General features: G+C 38.5%; 1 protein-coding gene across 7 annotated transcripts in view; it reads left to right on the top strand.

The window, feature by feature from the left end:
- The window catches only part of LOC307138932 (chromodomain-helicase-DNA-binding protein 4-like), a 30047-nt gene that overhangs the window by 760 nt on the left and 10259 nt on the right, over nucleotides 1-19028 (top strand). For 6 of the 7 annotated variants that reach the window (XR_013818070.1, XR_013818071.1, XM_079837631.1 and 3 more), the window contains exons 2-25: nucleotides 259-371; nucleotides 867-1118; nucleotides 1783-1901; nucleotides 3724-4019; nucleotides 4109-4227; nucleotides 4843-4963; nucleotides 5087-5256; nucleotides 5425-5673; nucleotides 6688-6891; nucleotides 9492-9703; nucleotides 9790-9921; nucleotides 12610-12706; nucleotides 12958-13149; nucleotides 14099-14299; nucleotides 14491-14628; nucleotides 15249-15370; nucleotides 15489-15662; nucleotides 15926-16067; nucleotides 16204-16335; nucleotides 16423-16540; nucleotides 16626-16750; nucleotides 16865-16957; nucleotides 17082-17223; nucleotides 18769-18938. Coding sequence is in view for 5 of the 7 variants with exons in the window: in XM_079837631.1 (XP_079693757.1) it covers nucleotides 259-371; nucleotides 867-1118; nucleotides 1783-1901; nucleotides 3724-4019; nucleotides 4109-4227; nucleotides 4843-4963; nucleotides 5087-5256; nucleotides 5425-5673; nucleotides 6688-6891; nucleotides 9492-9703; nucleotides 9790-9921; nucleotides 12610-12706; nucleotides 12958-13149; nucleotides 14099-14299; nucleotides 14491-14628; nucleotides 15249-15370; nucleotides 15489-15662; nucleotides 15926-16067; nucleotides 16204-16335; nucleotides 16423-16540; nucleotides 16626-16750; nucleotides 16865-16957; nucleotides 17082-17223; nucleotides 18769-18938 (3833 nt within the window). In the remaining 2 variants the exon portion in view is untranslated. Of the gene's footprint in view, nucleotides 1-258; nucleotides 372-866; nucleotides 1119-1782; nucleotides 1902-3723; nucleotides 4020-4108; nucleotides 4228-4842; nucleotides 4964-5086; nucleotides 5257-5424; nucleotides 5674-6687; nucleotides 6892-9491; nucleotides 9704-9789; nucleotides 9922-12609; nucleotides 12707-12957; nucleotides 13150-14098; nucleotides 14300-14490; nucleotides 14629-15248; nucleotides 15371-15488; nucleotides 15663-15925; nucleotides 16068-16203; nucleotides 16336-16422; nucleotides 16541-16625; nucleotides 16751-16864; nucleotides 16958-17081; nucleotides 17224-18768; nucleotides 18939-19028 lie in introns of those variants that run through there. The other variant, XM_079837634.1, reaches the window with a different exon arrangement.

Here is a 19028-nt window from a genome sequence, read left to right as displayed (position 1 = left end):
ATTTGGACAGTGGGCTCACATCTTGAGGCAGGAATGCACAAAAATGTATTCTAAAGACTTTAAACTGTGTTAATGGATCTAAATTGATGTGCCATATTTCTTCTAGTCATTGTATTCAGTATGGGTCATACAGTTATGGTTCAAAAGTATTCTATCTGTTCAGGAAGGATGAAGGACAGCAAATTAAATCAAAATTAAGATGATTGTTTGGCTTTAATTGTTTATGTTTGGTGCATGCTGTGTGTCTGCTTTGGACAGATGATGTGGATGAACAATTATCAGAGGCAGAGACTCCCAAATCCAAAAAGAAGAAGAAAGCAAAGAAAAGCCGTGAAAGCAGGAGCAGCAAACGACAAAAAGTCCTCAGAGAGGTTAGGACTTGAGCACCTCTTGAGTCCATATACGTGTGTGTGTGTGTATAGACTTTAATTTAGAAATGATGCATTACATTAAATCAAAAGCCACAGTACATACTTTTATATTGTTATTGAATGATTTCTTAAGGATAATTTGACACTGAAGAGGTTTGCCATCACAAGAATAATTCAATTGAAATTAAAATAATCTTTATTACTTTATTACACAATATTACTGTTTTTACTGTATTTTAATTAAATATATGCAGACTCTGTGTGTATAAGAGACCGTTTCTTCATACACACAAAAATCATACGGACCCCAAACATTTGAAAGGTAGTGTATGTCAGATGTCATCTCTGCAGTGTCACACAAATCATAATTTGCCATTACAGTAACGGTTTAATATGTTTACATAAGCATGTTTTAGGATCAAGCATTGAACTGAAGGGTTCTTCCCTGAATATATCTGATACTGTCACCTCTCATTGGGTGGTTTTGTGATCTAGGAGATTCCTCTCAGCTCTCCTGAAGTCATGGAAGCAATCCGCATGGTAGAAGGTGAGGAAGAAGAGGACAGAGTGATGCGATCTGAGAGTGAAGGGAGTGACTATGCTCCGAGCAAGAAGAAGAAAAAGAGATCCAGCTCCTCCAAGGAGAGAAAGAAGGGAGGTTCAGCGGGAGAAAAGGCTGGCGGCTCATCTGGAGGGAAAAGCAAACGTAAAGAACCAGAACCCGAGGAGGACGATGATGAAGGACAGGTAATGTGTAGCTGATGGGTGGTCTGTGTTAAACCTGGCATGGTATGGATTTAAAAAAATACAGTTTGTCATTTTTTTTATAAAAATAAAGATTTTTTGTTAACAGATACATTATTGTATTTATATTACAATCAGTGTTAATTGTCCAAAGGACAAGTTTCTGGAAAAATCTGATGTCAAGCCCTGCCCTGTCCTTTCTAGATTGTTGTAATAAATACAAATTTTCAGTTTTGGTTGTAAAGTTTTTATCAGTTATTGTACATTTTCCTTGGTACACTACCATTCATTTTGGATTGGTAAAATTATTAAATGCTCTTTAAAGAAGTCTCTTATTTTTGTGGAAACCATGATACTTTTTATTTTATTTTTTAGAAATAGAATATATTTAGAAGAAGAATTCTATTCTACTCTTTAGAAGAAGAATATATTTGAAATGGAAATACTTTGTAACATTATACATGTCTTTACTGTCACTTTTGATCAATTTAATGCATCCTTGCTAAATAAGAGCTTTTTTATCTAACCCCACCTTTGAAATAGTAGTGTATGTTTTTGGATAAAGGTTCATGTCAGATGATATTATATGTCTCTGGTTTTTACCTTTTTATGATTGATTCTGTTTTACAGTGTTTGTCATATGCCATCCTCTGTTCTCCGTTCACAGGAACCCAAATCTTCCTCTCAGCTATTAGCAGACTGGGGAATGAAAGACATCGACTACACCTTCACCCAGGAGGACTACACCTCTCTCACCAATTACAGAGCTTTCAGTCAGTTTGTCAGGTAGAGCAGTTCTGCTTCTTTGAATTTCTCTTTTTGTCCCATATCTATTATCACCTCATGCAAACATCCATATAATATCCTATAGTTGTGACTGATCTGAAATAGGGATGAAACGGTATGGAAATTTAACATCACGATTATAGTGACCCAAATTATCGCGGTTATCAATATTATCACGGTTTTGTTCAAACGAGATGAAAGTGTTCAAAAAGAACAGATGCACACACTTAAAACATTTCAACAAGTTTTATATTTGAAATTCAACAAACAAAATATAACTAAAGCAGCTCTATGCACTTTTTTAAGCTAGATTCTGTGGGATTTCCTTCCTCAATGGCCATCGTCAATAGCAACGCATAAATAATAATAATTTGTCGTAAATATAATCTCTAATATTATCTCTGTAAATATATTCTCAAGCAATATTCTCATCAGTGTTCAGCAATGATGCATTTAAATCTAGCATATTTTGTGTTAGAGCCCAAACAGTATCCTAGTGAAATAATGCATATCCATATTTCCATATGATTTGACAGTTTATTTTATTAAATATCAAAATGTGTGCATCATACCTGACACCTAGATTATCACTTTACAGTCAGTTTTATGACTGTCATTCTCTTCAAATGCTATTGAAGTTTGAAACGTGTATAACGTTACCAATGTTGTGTGTAACTTTAGAGAGGTCCCTAAATTCGCCAGCGTTATGCCAGTCATATCAGGGGCCAGTTGCATAAACTAAGCCATTATGTTAAGACAGTGTCTTAAGATCTAGTATGAGCCACTAGCAGTTAGACAAGTGGCATTCAGTCTCACTTTTCGTATCAAATTAGGCCAGTCTATGTTTTTATGTAACTGATTAAAAAAAAAATATGAACAGTCTTAAAGAAAAAAATGTATGTCTAACTTGTAAGACTAGTCTTAACGGTTTATGCAACCGGCCCCATGCGCTGTGGTTCTGCTGTGTTTGTTTGAAACTATTCTCACTGCTGAAATAGAACAAAAACAGTCAACCACTGTATGATGAGTGAATCTCCTGCGTCCATCGCACGTTTATCTCTGCTTTGAGTGTAGATTTCAGCGAGTAAGAGTGGCGCGCGCTCTGAACAAAAATCCGTCTAATCTGAACGCCTCTGATTATTAGACATCGCATTCATAAATTCAATAGAAACACGTGTAAGTGGTTATAATGCGCAACGCGATTATAACAGATGGCTTTTGAGAAGACCATAATAAGTTCAACAGCCAGAGTGGCTAGTGTGCAGCCGAAATAACGTTACACCCGCAAATGGTTACGGTTGTTGATGTCAAGTCCTGATCATTATCCCTTAAATGTCACCCTAGTCTTGTCTGAATTTGTTTGTTCGCTTCACGTTATAATTTCCCAGACGTAGTTTTGGTATTGAGGTCAAAGTCCACTTGCCTTGTGTTCGTAGTTTTGAAGTGTTCCCCCTATTACAGCGACTTCTGGCATGTTCTGCAGACAGGGTGACCATTTTAGATTAAGTTTCCCTCAGGACTTTTGTAAAAGCCCAAATATGACACCGCCTCAGATTTGGTCCTTTTAGAAGTCTGAAAAATCTGAAAAAGCCATTTCATTCAAAAACAGCTTTGCGTGCTGCGCCTGCACCAGACTGACGCTGACTGGACAAGATTTACAGTGAGTTTTCAAAATCGTGATAATCACACGCGGTTTTAATGATAATTAAATTTTTACAGATATTACTAACCGTCACTAAATTTTATCGTGGTTTATCGTGAAACCGGTAATCGTTTCATCCCTAATCTGAAATGTGTCTTTTTCGTTTCTTCTCTTCCTTAGACCTCTAATAGCTGCTAAGAACCCTAAGATCGCTGTGTCAAAAATGATGATGGTTTTAGGAGCTAAATGGCGAGAGTTCAGCACTAATAATCCCATGCGAGGCTCAGCGAGTGCTAACGCAGCCCTGGCAGCTGCCAACGTAGCTGCTGCAGTGGAGAGTATGGTGACCAGGGTGGATGGAGGAGGGGCAGCACCCATGGCCACGCCCACATCAACAGCAGCTCCTGCTGCACTACCCCCACCCCAGCAGCCCCCAGCGGTCCCCCTGCGGAAAGCCAAGACCAAAGAGGGCAAAGGTCAGATAACAGCAGTATTTTGGGGACTAAAAGTGTGTTTATTACATGCATCTATGCAACTTTCTGTGTCATGTATGCATCGACTCTAGGCCCAAATGCACGTAGAAAGACCAAGTCCACCCCAAAGCTCCAGGACAAAAAGTCTAAAGCGAAGAAAGTGGCTCCACTCAAGATTAAACTGGGAAATTTCAAGAGAAAGCGTTCCTCTGTATGCATTTATTCCTTATATGCTTACATATATTATCTAATTTATGCATTATTATTGATATTTATTGAATATAATAGTTAATATATTAATATTATAGTTTATATATACGGTATATATATAGAATTATACTAAATAAATGCATGTACTACTGTTCAAAAGTTTGGAATCAGTAAGATTTCTTTTGGAAAGAAACTAATACTTGTATTAACTAATAATAATTGTTCTGCAAGGATGAATTAAATTGATCAAAAGTACAGACATTTATAATGTTATTTAAAATATTGAACTTTCTGTTCATCAAACAATCCTAAAAAATGTATAACATAAATGTATTCTTGTGAAATATTATGCAGCACAACTGAATTCAACATTGATAATAAAAACAAATGTTATTTGAGCAGTAAATCTATTACAGGAATAAGTAGAACACAATGTTATTGTTTTTACTGTATTTTTGACAAAATAAATGTAGCCTCTGTGAGAATAAGAGACTTTTTCAAAAGCATTAAAAAAAATCGTACGAATCCCAAACTGTTGAACAACACTGCATGCAATTATACATATATTCCTTATTTTTATGGCTAACATCACTAACACCATGTTTCCTTCTCTCAGAGTGGTGAGGAAGATGATGGTGAGAGTGATTTTGACAGTTTCTCAGTAAGTGATGGATCCAACAGTCGGAGCAGCCGTTCCAAGAGTAAGAAATCCAAGAGCTCCAAGAAGAAGAAGAAGGGTGAGTCAAAGAGAGCGAAAACTCAGATTACACTTTGAACAGACATGCTATGAGGAACACACTTTACTAGTTTGGACACTTTCCAGCCATTTATATTTGATACAAGCCATCCTCCTTTCATAGTGGATGAGGATGCTGATGGCTATGAGACCGACCATCAGGACTATTGTGAGGTGTGTCAGCAGGGTGGTGAGATCATTCTGTGTGACACCTGTCCGAGAGCCTATCACATGGTGTGTCTGGATCCTGACATGGAGAGAGCCCCAGAGGGCACCTGGAGCTGCCCCCACTGTGTATGTACATGCACACATGTTCAGAATTAATATCTGTCCTTTCCTCAAGCTTCTCTGTGCTCATTGAGTAAAATTTATATTCTTTATGTGCACTATTTCTCTACATCTCATTGATATTTAATGACTGAAGTTTCTGTTGATTACGTGTTATTTATGTCTCTCTCTCAGGAGAAGGAGGGAATTCAATGGGAGGCTCGTGAGGAAAGTTCTGAGGGTGAGGAGGAGAATGATGATGGAAGGAGGGATGAAGGAGAGGTAGACGAGGAAGACGATCACGATATGGAGTTTTGTCGTGTTTGCAAGGATGGAGGAGAGCTGCTATGCTGTGACACATGCCCCTCGTCCTACCACTTACACTGTCTTAACCCTCCACTGCCAGACATCCCCAACGGAGAGTGGATCTGCCCACGCTGCCTGGTGAGAGAGGAATAATATAGTGTGATAGTCCAAGTCTATCTTTTGGATTTGGGTTTTCTTGAAATTTTATTTTCTTAGATGCCACTGAAATATTTAGGATCAATATTACGGAATCCCAATTAAAGTCCCTGTAAAGGCAATTCTGAGATTTTTTTCTAAACACATTATAAATGTTAGAAATGTATTGCTGAAACAAATTACAAAGACTGTGAACGATGTAGTACTGAATTCAGAAGTTAGACCGTTAAAAAGTTTTTCACCGTTGCTGTGTTCAGGATTTTCTGGGCGGGGCTAAAACGGTGGCTCGATGACGCACTGGAGCCACCGAGCCTGGCTCCTCCCCTAACACGATCATAACTAGAGCACATTCGCATCAGTTTGCCCGCTCGATCGCGAGTTACTGTCAGTACTGTTAGTTACTATAGTCTACAACTTACAAAACAGCTTACAAAACAAACACGATGATCAAGAAGAGATGGATTAATTTTGTGAACAGCCATCTTGATGGAGAGCTGAGGATCACCACCGACACCTGCCTCTGAGTCTGCAGTGACAATACACGGGATCGCTTTCACCGGAGACAACTGGGATTCACTGATAATCCGCTGCTGAACCGACTATCACCCGCCCCGGCCTTAGTCCTCCCGTCCCGCCGACATCTGGTGCGTCGTGATCATAGACGCTCGTGATCAGTGAGTGTTGTCTTGTGTGCCACGGCAGCTTTCCCGCGAGTGGGGGTGGTTTCGGCGCCGACAGCGGACACACCCCCAGCGTTTGAGAGCAGAGAATGCTGCTCATTTTTTCAAGTTTTTGATAAGCTATTTTATGTACTTGGCGGATTTTTTAATGATTAAAATTTGGCTGGGTGGTTAATAACACATTTATCTGTGGTGTGAGAAACTCAGAACACATGTTTAGTTTTGACTTTACAGGGACTTTAACATTTATTTATTTATTTATTTTTGTTTGTTTTATTCTTCAAAACAAATATAATATAATATCTTGTTTTCTCAGAGTGCTCCACTAAAGGGCAAAGTCCAGAAAGTTCTGACATGGCGCTGGGGTGAAGCCCCTCCCCCTATGCCAGTGCCCCGCCCTGCAGACCTTCCAGCCGATGCTCCAGATCCTCCTCCTATGATTGGTCGGAAGGAGAGAGAGTTCTTTGTGAAGTGGTGCAACATGTCTTACTGGCACTGTTCTTGGGTCCAGGAACTACAGGTAACGTACAAATAAAAACACACAATTTTGTGTAAGTAGGGATGCACCAATATTAAAGGTCCCATGGTGTGGATTTTTTAAATTATTTTATGTTTCCTGAGAAGTACTTATATTGTTAGTATGATTTTTACATCACAAAATGTCATAATTTAGAAATAAAAGGCATCTTGATATTAGCCCTCTGGCTTGAATGCTCTGTTTCAAGGGCGTGTCTGCATGACTTCAGTGAAAACGGCCACTTTTGTGATTGGCTGACATCTTTGCATTTGAAATGAGTATTAGATTATTAGTATTAGATTATGTTGCGGTGGGAGCGGGGTTTAGCGAGGTCTGCAAGCGCTGCCAGAGAGAGACGGATGGCAGTCGTGGACCAGAGAGACGGAGATTTGGAGAAAGGTTGCTGAGAAAGTTATATTGTACTAAGTTGTTGAGAGGGCTGTCAGCGCGAGTTTATTTTTGTTTGTATCTGAGAGTTCTGAAAAAACACAAGTCCCAGTCACGCCGGCCCTGTCTTCTTCCTCCTTATTCTACGAACTTGGTAATATGTGGAACCCCACTCGAATTCTTTTACTACGTTTTTTTTTTACCATTACAGCTGTCGAGATAAACGAATCGTGAAAGTGTTGATTATAGCATTATTTTTTAGATCTTTTCCTATCACACGAAAGGCTGCGGTGATGAGCATTGAGAGTACACAGGTAGTCTGTTGATCGCCTGAATGAAGTCATTACAATGCATAATTTTCTCTTACAAAATGCTTTCACCACAACTAACAGCAAATACGACAACGATATGAATACCGTAAGAGCTTCGTTGTGCAGCATAACAGCGTCATTCGTTATTATGGCAGTTTGGACAAGTGTGCACTGCAGATATACTCACAACGTGTGATTGACAGCTTCGAGCATTATAAAGAGAGTGTACTTTGATCGCTCTCTGTAATTTAAATAACAGATTTGTTTCATGCTACTAACAGAACAATGTTAAATTGATCGTTTAACGTTAGCCTAGTCACTGTCTTGATTCACTGATTAACAGTATTAAACGATTTGGAAAGAAAGTCTGTGTGAACTTGATTAATTAGCTACACATCAGAAATCACTGATCACAGATCAGGCATTACTGAACACTGTTACTCAATGTTTGTGGCAGTGCTGTTGAATCCATATTGTAAAAGTCTGTTTGTAAAGCCTGTGCTTGACATTGCGAAACGGAATCGATTTTCTCCAAATTCCCTGGGCTGGCAAAGCAGAGGAAGGGGAGGTAACCTTTCCCTGTATGACGACATACAGAGAAGATTCCAGATTGGCTCGTCTGAGCTTTCATTTTCTCAAAGGCAGAGCAGGACACCCAGAACTCGGTTTACACCTATCAAAATTTGGTGACCATATACAGGCTAGGGGAACTAATATGAATGTTAAAAAAACCTCATAAAATGAAAATTTCATGCCATGGGACCTTTAATATTCTAGCAGATATGTTAAGCCATTAATTATTTTCTCGTTGTGGCTGATATTAAATCTCTATATTTTTTTCTAAATAAATGAAAAATTAAACATTCGTTAAAAAATAAATCAACGGTTTAAAATTCTAAAAATGCTTTAAAAGAAATCACAGCATTATTATGTACAGAATGAAAAATGTATATTTTAAAGGGGTCCTATTATGCCCTTTTACAAAGTCTTGATTTTGCCCTTTTATGAAATGTGCTGTGATTGGCAGCACTTAGCGCATGTTCGGAAAATGTCCCGCCCCTCTATAACCGCAAGTTATTCTCTAGTGTAAATATTGAGGATGTGTCAATTTTAAACCAATTCAAGCCCGATTCAGACCAAGAGGATTATGCAGAATGGATTCCAAGCACAGACTTTGCAAGCATAGATTTCACAGGATGTTTCAGAGTGGTATTTTTTTGTAATTTTATTATGTTATCCACCATTTAACTAAACTATAAAACTAAATCAATACAAACAGTAATCTGTAACAAAACCATGGTTAATAACTATTTGCGTATTCTGTGGGCACGGATTATTTAAATGAGTACCATTGTGAATTCACAAGATCTGGAAAAGATCTTGTTGTAGTCCAAACAAACCGTTCATTGTATTTCTTGAAAGGGGATTCTGTTTCTCACAATTTCTCTCTTTGGAGTGGACTTTGTAACTTTACAGATCTTTATGCTCAAACAGCAACATTACACACTAAGTTAAAAAAGTGGAAAAGAATAACAGGGACCCCTTTAAGATTAGCTAAAGATTACATTTAAACTATTGTGTTTTTGCATGTAAACTTTGTTAATGTTAGATCATGGCAAGAGTAATCTAAATGTAAAAAGAAAATGAGCATGAACAGTTTGTACATGAACATGTACAAATGATATGAAATATCTCTAATAGCCGGTATGGGACCGTTATATTGTGCATCCCTTGTTATATTGCCCATCCTTGTAAGTCAAGAACATAAAAGTAGTTACAATCTCTTAATACACTAAAACATGCATATACGCACATCTGCATATTAAGTCGTGCATTTGTTTCCGTGGGTATGTTTACTAGTAAAATCGTCCAATCAGGTATGTGTTTTTCTCTCTTTCGTCATAGTTGGAGCTGAACTGTCAGCTAATGTTCCGTAACTATCAGCGGAAAACAGATATGGAAGAGCCCCCCAATCTAGAGATGGGTGCTGAGGGAGACGAGGATAAGAGCTGTAAGAGGAAGAATAAAGATCCCTTCTATGCCCGGATGGAGGATCAGTATGGACGCTTTGGTGTAAAGATGGAGTGGCTCCTCATTCACCGTATCTTAAATCACCAGTGAGAGTGTTCAGATGTTTGAAATCTCTTGAAGAACAACATCTGCTCTACTATTTGGACATTAATTTATCTGTTCTCTCTGCCAGCGTGGATAAGAAGAATAACGTTCACTATCTGATCAAATGGAGAGATTTACAGTATGATCAGTCAACCTGGGAGTGTGAAGACATGGACATCCCAGACTTGGAGACGTTCAAACAGCATTACTGGAACCACAGGTACATGAACACAGGACCCTACAGCAGTGGTTGGCAACTGGCAGCCCGCGGGCCAAAATTGTAACTATCAGATTTTGATAGCGGCTGGTGCTGACATAGATCTGTCATGATTGTGTAACGGAGGCCAGCTAGTGACATTTGTGCAGGTAAATGTCACTGCTGTGACAGTAACGGTGACTGATGTCAGAGGTCGCAGACTTTAGCCTCCTTGTTAGAGCATCCGACTCCCATTGCGCGCAAGGTGCAAACCGGAGAGATTATAACAACAAAAACATAATCAATCTTAAATAATCAACAACATAATTCTCTTTAGTGATTTTGCCTTCAAAAAAAGTATGAGAGCGTTTTTGCAGCAATGTGTTTATTTTGGGATGAATTGCGAGCTTTACATTTGAAAAGTTCTGAAAGACATTTAAAAGAGTGTGGAATGGATCGCTAGACACGCCTCTAAAATAACCGTCATGAAAAAACGAGCAGTGAACCATTGAAACGTTTGCTTATAACGTGGGGCCAAAACCAACTCAAATGCAGCTTCCTTTTCATCAAAAATATTGACAAGACAACCAGCAAAAAAAAAAGGTGCCATGCTTCGTCTCGTGGTGCCGTCTGGTATTATATTCTTTACAAACAGCGACAACTTCGTTGCAGATGAGACATACCGGCTTTGCATTCACAAAACCAGGTAGGATGAACGCAGTTGTCTTTCCATTCTTCTTTGTATGCCCTATTTTCGCTGTGGACTTTCCTCTTTAGACTCTTTGATAGTGCCATTTTCTCTCACCGGCTAGCTTAAATGTCAACATCACTGCACATGACGTATTCGCGTACCTCCAACAGGCAAACAATCAAAATGCAGTTTAGTTCGTGAGGATGACATAATTCTGAGTGTAAAAGTAGGCTAAGATACTTCAAACAATTATTACAATAAGTTAGGCTCCATTGTGTAACAAGCAAATTAAAATACACATTTATTATTCACAATATGGAAAGAGGAAATAAAACATACCGTAGTTCGTTAAGAGCATGACTCAAACATGCCATTAATGGGCTTAATCAAGTCCTCTTATTTTGTGAGCTATTTTTTTTATCCATTCCGCATCTCCCACATATGTGTGTTTTAGCAAGGCGGTCTGTGTTGCAAGTTGGTGAATGAAGATACTTAGGTAAGTGTCACTACTGCTTTATTAATGGTAACAGCTCACTACCAGTTACAAAAGACACTGTAACAGTACAGGGAGTGCAGAATTATTAGGCACGTTGATTTTCTGATCATATTTTTTTTCCAGGCACATTTGACCAATTCCAAACCACAGTAATCCTAATAACTACTATTGATTTAGTATTTAATAATGTATAAGTGATATATAATTGTTCATGAAGGCTGGAAATGAAAATCACCTTATATTCAGGTGTGCAGAATTATTAGGCATGTTTTCTTTTACAGATAAATTGAGCCAAAAAAGAGATTTAACTCAGACTGAAAAGTCAAAAAGTATTAAATGCCCATGAGGAGCATGCAATACTAATGCAATACTAGACATTGCAGTTAAGGCGTGACCATTGGACAGTGAAATGCTCGTTGGGTCAGCAGGGTCAGACAAAAACATGTGGCGGAGAAAAGACACCTATTAACCGCAAAAGAATTAAGAATTAAGGTGAAGAATTAAGGGTGAAACCATCAGGAATCCTTTAGTCTCCAGCGCCACCATTTTCCAGAGCTGCAACCTACCTGGAGTCTCCAGAAATGCAAGGTGTCAGGATCTCAGAGACTTCAGTTAGGTAAAGAATCCTAAAAAATGACCCCCACTAAATAAGAATCACAAACTGAAGTGTTGTAAAATACATGAAGCCTGCTTTTTTTATAGGCTTTATAGATTTTATAGGTTGAGAATGACTCTTGAAGGACCAGCACCACATCCTCTAGTACCACTGTTTGAAGAATTCATCTTCCAGAATCTGGCAGGACGTTTTGGGAGTTCATTTTAGTCCATCCTGAAGTCCGTTCTGCAGAGATGGACTAAAAATGAACTCTTAATTCTTTTGCAGTTGACAGGTGTCTTTTCTTCACCACATGTTTTTGTCAGATCCTGCTGACCCAACGAACATTTCACTGTCCAATGGTCATGCCTTAACCGCAATGTCTAGTATTGCATTAGTATTGCATGCTTCTCATGGGCATTTAATACTTTTTTGACTTTTCAGTCTGAGTTAAATCTCTTTTTTGGCTCAATTTATCTGTAAAAGAAAACATGCCTAATAATTCTGCACACCTGAATATAAGGTGATTTTCATTTCCAGCCTTCATGAACAATTATATATCACTTATACATTATTAAATACTAAATCAATAGTAGTTATTAGGATTACTGTGGTTTGGAATTGGTCAAATGTGCCTGGAAAAAAAATATGATCAGAAAATCAACGTGCCAAATAATTCTGCACTCCCTGTATGTCACAGGCAATTCTTGTTGCATTTTTCATCAATTCCTTTCTTAAATTATCCCTTGACCATGTTCTGGCCCGCCACGTAACGGCGAATTTGAGTTTTTTTGTTCCAATGCCAAATCTACTTGCCGACCCATGCTCTACAGCATTTCAAACGCATGTACACTAGTATGAAATAAAGTTACAGTTAGAAGTGCAGTTATAATTTTATCTACATACCGGTATCTACTTTCTGTTTGTCAGGGAGCTGATGCTTGGAGAGGAGGGCAGACCAGTTAAAAAGATGAAGAAGGTGAAAGTGAGGAAGATGGAGAAGCCTCCTGCTAATCCTGTGGTGGACGTAAGGAATCTTAGAACAACTCGAATCAGCTTCTGTCTACTATTAACTGAGATGTCATTTTTAATAATAAACACATTTAGGTCGGAGCCATGGTTAAGCACTGCAAATTATTTAATACAAGTTCATACCGTAACCTTTAAACTTTAATATAATTATCAGTAAGGCCAAAACTAAAATAAAAAGCCAAAGAAAATATGTTAATAGGTTTTGACTGTCAATGATCTAAGATTCTTCCTGTCTCTTACTTTCAGCCAACTATAAAGTTTGATAGGCAGCCGGATTATCTAGACTCTATGGGCGGCACGCTTCACCCTTACCAGTTGGAGGGACTGAACTGGTTGCGTTTTTCTTGGGCTCAGGGCACAGATACCATCCTAGCTGACGAGATGGGTCTTGGAAAGACTGTTCAGACTGCTGTCTTCCTCTACTCGCTCTACAAAGAGGTGTTTTTAAAAAATATATAAGTACACTACCTCTCAAAAGTTTTGGGTTGGTATGATAATATTTTTCAAAAGAAGCCTCTTGTTCTCTCCAAGGCTGTATTTTTTGATAAAAATTACAGTAAAAACAGTATTATTCATATTAAGTTTTCTATTTTAATATATTTTAAAATGTAATTTATTTATGTGATGGGAAAGCTGAATTTTCAGCATAATTTCTCCAGTTTTCAGTGTCACATGGTCCTTCAAAAATCATTCTAGTATGCTGATTTGGTGCTTCATTAACATTTTTCATTATTATAAAGGTTAAAACAGTTGTGCAACACTGCAAAGGGTTCAACCCGGCGCTCAGGTATATTTAAACAGTCCGCAATAGGTGCTCTTGGGGTAGGGAAAAATCCAATGGCAAAAAAAGCAGGTAGCAGCTTTGCCCTGAAGAAGACCATCTGTTTGGTCGAAACATGTTGGCTCTTGTAGTTTTTTAAATATGACTTAAGCCATACTTAATAAAGGCTTTTAATTTATTCCTTCTCCTCTTTTACGTTTGACTGAGTGCCTGGGACCTGCTTTTTTTGCCGTTAAAACAGTTGTGTTGCTTAATCTTTTTCTGGAAACCATGATACCATTTTTTCCCACGATTTTTGGGTGAACTGAAAGTTCTAAAGAACAGCATTTATTTGAAATTTAAATCTTTTGTAAGTGTAAAAGTCTGTACTCTGATCAATTTAAATCTTCTGTCCTGAATTTCGTTCAAACAAAAAAAATCTTACTGACCTCAAACTTTTGAACGGTTTTATGGAATTTTATTTTCTTGTATTATTAAATCACTTTGATTCATTAGTTTTACAGATTTAAATGGCCTCTATGAAGACATGGATGTTTATCATAAAATGTTTTGTTTAAATTGTGGCTTTGAAGTAAATGCAGTATATTTGGTAATGGTTTCTCTCAGGGTCACTCGAAGGGACCCTTCCTGGTCAGTGCCCCGCGGTCCACTATCATTAACTGGGAGAGAGAGTTTGAGATGTGGGCCCCAGATATGTACGTGGTCACTTATGTGGGTGATAAAGACAGTAGAGCCGTCATACGAGAGAATGAATTTTCCTTTGAGGACAATGCCATCCGCGGTGGAAAAAAGGCCTCAAAAATTAAGGTATGAATAACTGAGGAAAGGAAGGGTTTGGAGAGGAAGAGTTGTTAGTGATACAATAGCCTTTAGTCAACTGTTACCATAAACATGTAGGTTCATGTAAATCTGTGCCACATCTGCTGTGTGGTTTGATGATATTGCCCTTGTCTTTATCTTTCTACTATGCGTGGTTCCTGAATCTCTCTTCTGTGCAGAAAGAGGCTGCTGTGAAGTTTCATGTGCTGTTGACGTCCTATGAGCTCATCACAATTGATCAAGCCATCCTGGGCTCCATTGACTGGGCTTGCCTTGTGGTAGATGAGGCCCATAGACTGAAAAATAACCAGTCAAAGGTAAGATCCATGTCAGACCAGTGACACACAAAGTTGTCACTGAAAATTCTGTCATCATTTACTCACCTCCTGTAGTTCCAAACCTGTATGACTTTGTCTCTTCCTTGGAGCACAAAAGGGGAACAGACGAAAATGTAAGCCATTGTTCACATTGTTCAAATCTTGACATCCTCCCGAGCTCTTCTTGACACATTCATGACAAGAGCTCATGAAAGAAGTAGATTGTGAACAATGTTTTATTTGGAGTAGTTGGACCTAATCTTTTCTATGAACAGTTTGATTCAGTTCACAAAAACAGTTTTTAAATGCTTCATTCACAAATCTGAGTTATTTTATTTTATTTTGAGTTCAACTCAATGATTGGATTGCAGCCGATATCAGCCCACTAGAGGTTAAAACTACTTAGATTTAGGCTTTTTCCTCTTATAAAGCTATAATAGTGCAAAGGTCTTGTGGTCTTTTATGGTGTTTTTGCATATTTTCTGAAGAATGTCACAGGTTTGGAGCAACATGAGAGTGAATAGATGATGACAGAAGTTTGATTTTTTTAATATTATGATAGACCAATCTTGGAAGTAAAACTAACATACTCACTCTCTCGCTTTTCCCCTCTTTCTCAGTTCTTTCGTGTGTTGAATAACTATCCTCTTCAGCATAAGCTGCTGTTGACAGGCACACCTTTACAGAACAACCTGGAGGAGCTCTTCCATTTGCTCAACTTCCTCACGCCTGAGAGATTCAAGTAAGTGTGTGTGTGTTCTTGATAATTGAGTGCGATGAGGATGTTTGTGTGCCCTCAGTTTTTTTGCCGTTGTTCAGTACCGTGTGTGTGTGTGTGTGTGTGTGTGTGTGTGTTTCAGTAATCTTGATGGTTTCCTGGAAGAGTTTGCTGACATAGCTAAAGAAGACCAAATTAAGAAACTGCACGACATGTTGGGTCCACACATGCTCCGAAGACTTAAAGCTGATGTCTTCAAACACATGCCCTCAAAAACTGAGCTCATCGTGCGAGTGGAGCTCAGCCCCATGCAGAAGTACGAGACATGTTCAGTGTTTGTCATTGTTCTGTTGAGGATTCTGCACATTTTTTCATTCAGACTAATTTGCGCCACCTGCTGGAAACCCTCTCAGTTATTTACGGCATGATTCATTGTACTGACAGTTTGATGATTCTGATTATTCAGCGTGTGTCTGTATAAAAGTTGGATGGGCCATTTAATGCCCTTTTCATTTACATTTACTGGAGTTTTTTATTACAAAAGTCTCAGAATGTTTTTTTTCTGTTTTTCTGCCACAGGAAGTACTACAAGTACATCCTGACACGTAACTTTGAAGCTCTGAACACTCGTGGAGGAAAAAAACAGGTGTCTCTGCTCAATATGGTTATGGACCTGAAGAAGTGCTGTAACCACCCCTACCTCTTTCCCACAGCTGCTAATGTGAGCTTCCACTCACTCACTCTCAGCTAGGACTGTACCATTTTACAGTTGAAATGGGGAGGAACTTACAGCTTTTAGATTTTAAATTAATAACAACTTATAATTTCAGCTGATCTTTATGGGTCTTATTTTGCAGGAAGCTCCTAAAATGCCCAATGGCATGTATGATGGCAGTGCCCTCACAAAGTCTTCTGGGAAACTGATGCTTTTGTGTAAGATGCTGAAAAAACTGAAGGAGGGTGGACATAGAGTGCTTATATTCTCACAGGTACACACACATGCCAGAAACACACACCGATTACAAATATACTCAGAATAAAACAATATACTCTAATATACTTTAACACTGTTGTAGATGACAAAGATGTTGGATTTGCTGGAAGACTTCCTAGAGAACGACGGATACAAGTATGAAAGGATAGACGGAGGGGTGACAGGAGGGATGAGACAGGAAGCCATCGATAGATTCAATGGTGAGAGGATAGTGCCAACCATAACAGCAGTTTGATCAACATTGTGGATGTTTTGACAAAAAAGTTATATTTCCTCTTGCTGCAGCTCCCGGTGCCCCTCAGTTTGTTTTCCTCCTGTCCACCAGAGCAGGGGGTTTGGGCATAAATTTGGCAACCGCTGACACTGTCATCATCTATGACTCAGACTGGAACCCGCACAATGACATCCAGGTAGAGGCGATGTGAAATAGCCAATGCTAAAACTATCAAACAAAGCATCTCTGTGAGAGAGACTATGTGGTTGAACTCTTTCTGTCACTGTCTCTCTCTCCTGTTGTCTTTTAGGCATTTAGCAGGGCTCATCGTATTGGTCAGAATAAGAAGGTCATGATCTATCGATTTGTCACTAAAGCATCTGTTGAGGAGAGAATTACACAGGTGGGATATGAAACAGTGGTTTGAAACCATTTAAAACCCAGGCAAATACAAAACTATGTAGAAAAATACTTAACAATCAAACACTACCACTTGCAAAAGTCATCGCATGACCCTTGTGTTCCAGGTGGCAAAGAAGAAGATGATGTTGACCCACCTGGTGGTGCGGCCCGGTCTGGGCTCCAAGGCTGGATCCATGTCCAAACAAGAATTGGACGACATCTTAAAGTTCGGCACAGAACAGCTTTTCAAAGATGAGCTCGGAGAGGGTGAGAAAAACACTGTTTTAAGGAATACTTAATCTTCTAACCATGACTCACTTGAATTGAGATCAGAAAGTGGCATAGACATTTGACAGAACAATAATGATTAATTGAATAATGCAGCCGAACTTTGGCTATAGTAAGTAACATCAGCTCTTAAGAGCTTATGAATGTTTTGTGTATCAGTCAGTATCGCATATGATACATCAAATCCCCAACATAAGCTGCTGTGGTGTAAATGTGAAGTTCTGCTTTCAGTTGAAGATTATTTAGAGCTTTAAACTACACATGACCTTGAGCACTAATGTTAATGAGCAGAGTTTCAGTCTGATGTCGCCGTAGGTTAAAAATAAAATATGTGGCAACATTTCTTTATGGTGGGCCAGGGGAAATGTTAAAAGTGAATATCTGACATGGTAAATAAAATAAATTCTTACTGTGGAGCCCAGAATTAAATACCACCACCTGACCCGGTTTACCGCTCACTTTAAATCTGTGTTGTGTTGTATTTTTATCTACCAACTCTCTCTCTCGAAATTAGTTTTATGAAAGCTTTATTAGCATTATTAAAGGGGTCATGACATGAGAAATTAAATTTGCATTGATCTTTTGACATATAACAGGTCCTTGTTTCATTAAAACATCAGCTTAAAATTACGTCCTCAATACAAACAAAGCATTTAGATAAAATCAAGCTCCAAAAACGGCTTGTTTTGCAGGATCTGTGATGTCACATGGGCAAATAAATTTGCATGTGACTGCCTCCAGAGCAAGATATCGACTAATAGTTCTTTACATCTTTTCACCATAAGCCCCGCCCACTGGCATGCAGTTACTTAACAACTGATATTTGCCTACACTGGATGTGAGCGACGCATCAAAAGCAAATAGAACCCATATCAGTTACTGAAGATGTCTACACTGGATACAGTTTACAGATGTGCGTTCAGTTTCTGATATACTCCACAACAGGACAAATGGACGAGTTAAAGTATGTTCGCTTTTATGCGTGCAGTTTATATGGCTCGTTTGCGTCTCTCTACAGACTTCAGAAGGATCCCAGCTTCAGAAACAAGTGATAATATTAATGATTTATATGAATGGCGTCCCGGATCGCGATGGAGGATTACATGTTTGTTCGGAGCATTTTGTTTGGCAAACGATGCACAGTGTAATGGAGAGTTGGGAAAGAAACCTTTGTTGAAATATGAAACAGCCAACTGAGCGTATAGCAGCTGCATCACACACCATAAGTAAATTATTTCATAATGCTTTGTCTGTAAATGACGATTTTATACGGATAATGTTTTCAAAACACATGGGCTTTGATACTGTTTCCTATGCAATTACATTAGCCATTAAAACAGGGAGCCATCCCTTAAAAACAGGTAATTTCGGACAGAGGGTCAGAATGAAGGTTGAAAATAAAAGTACTAGACAATACGGAAAATAAAGTATGAAAAATCAATGGAAATAATGTGCACAATACAAGAAAGGGTCAAAGTAAAGATTCAAATAAATTCTAAATCAAACAAAAAATCTCTCATCCAGGTGATAGTAAGGAGGAAGACAGCAGTGTGATCCACTATGATGACAAGGCCATTGATCGATTGTTGGATAGAAACCAAGATGCAACGGATGACACAGAGCTGCAGAGTATGAATGAATACCTCAGCTCCTTTAAAGTGGCCCAGTATGTAGTCAAAGATGAGGAAGAGGAGGTAAGTTTGTGTGGGATTGTGACTTGTGTGTGGTGTGTTTGTGCCATATGTATCTATATACAATGGGGAGAACAAGTATTTGATACACTG

This window comes from Gobio gobio, assembly GCF_949357685.1.
Source record: "Gobio gobio genome assembly, chromosome: 15".
NCBI classification, from domain to species: Eukaryota; Metazoa; Chordata; class Actinopteri; order Cypriniformes; family Gobionidae; genus Gobio; species Gobio gobio.
Note: the sequence above shows the minus strand (reverse complement) of the source record. Positions and strands in the feature narration are given on the sequence as shown.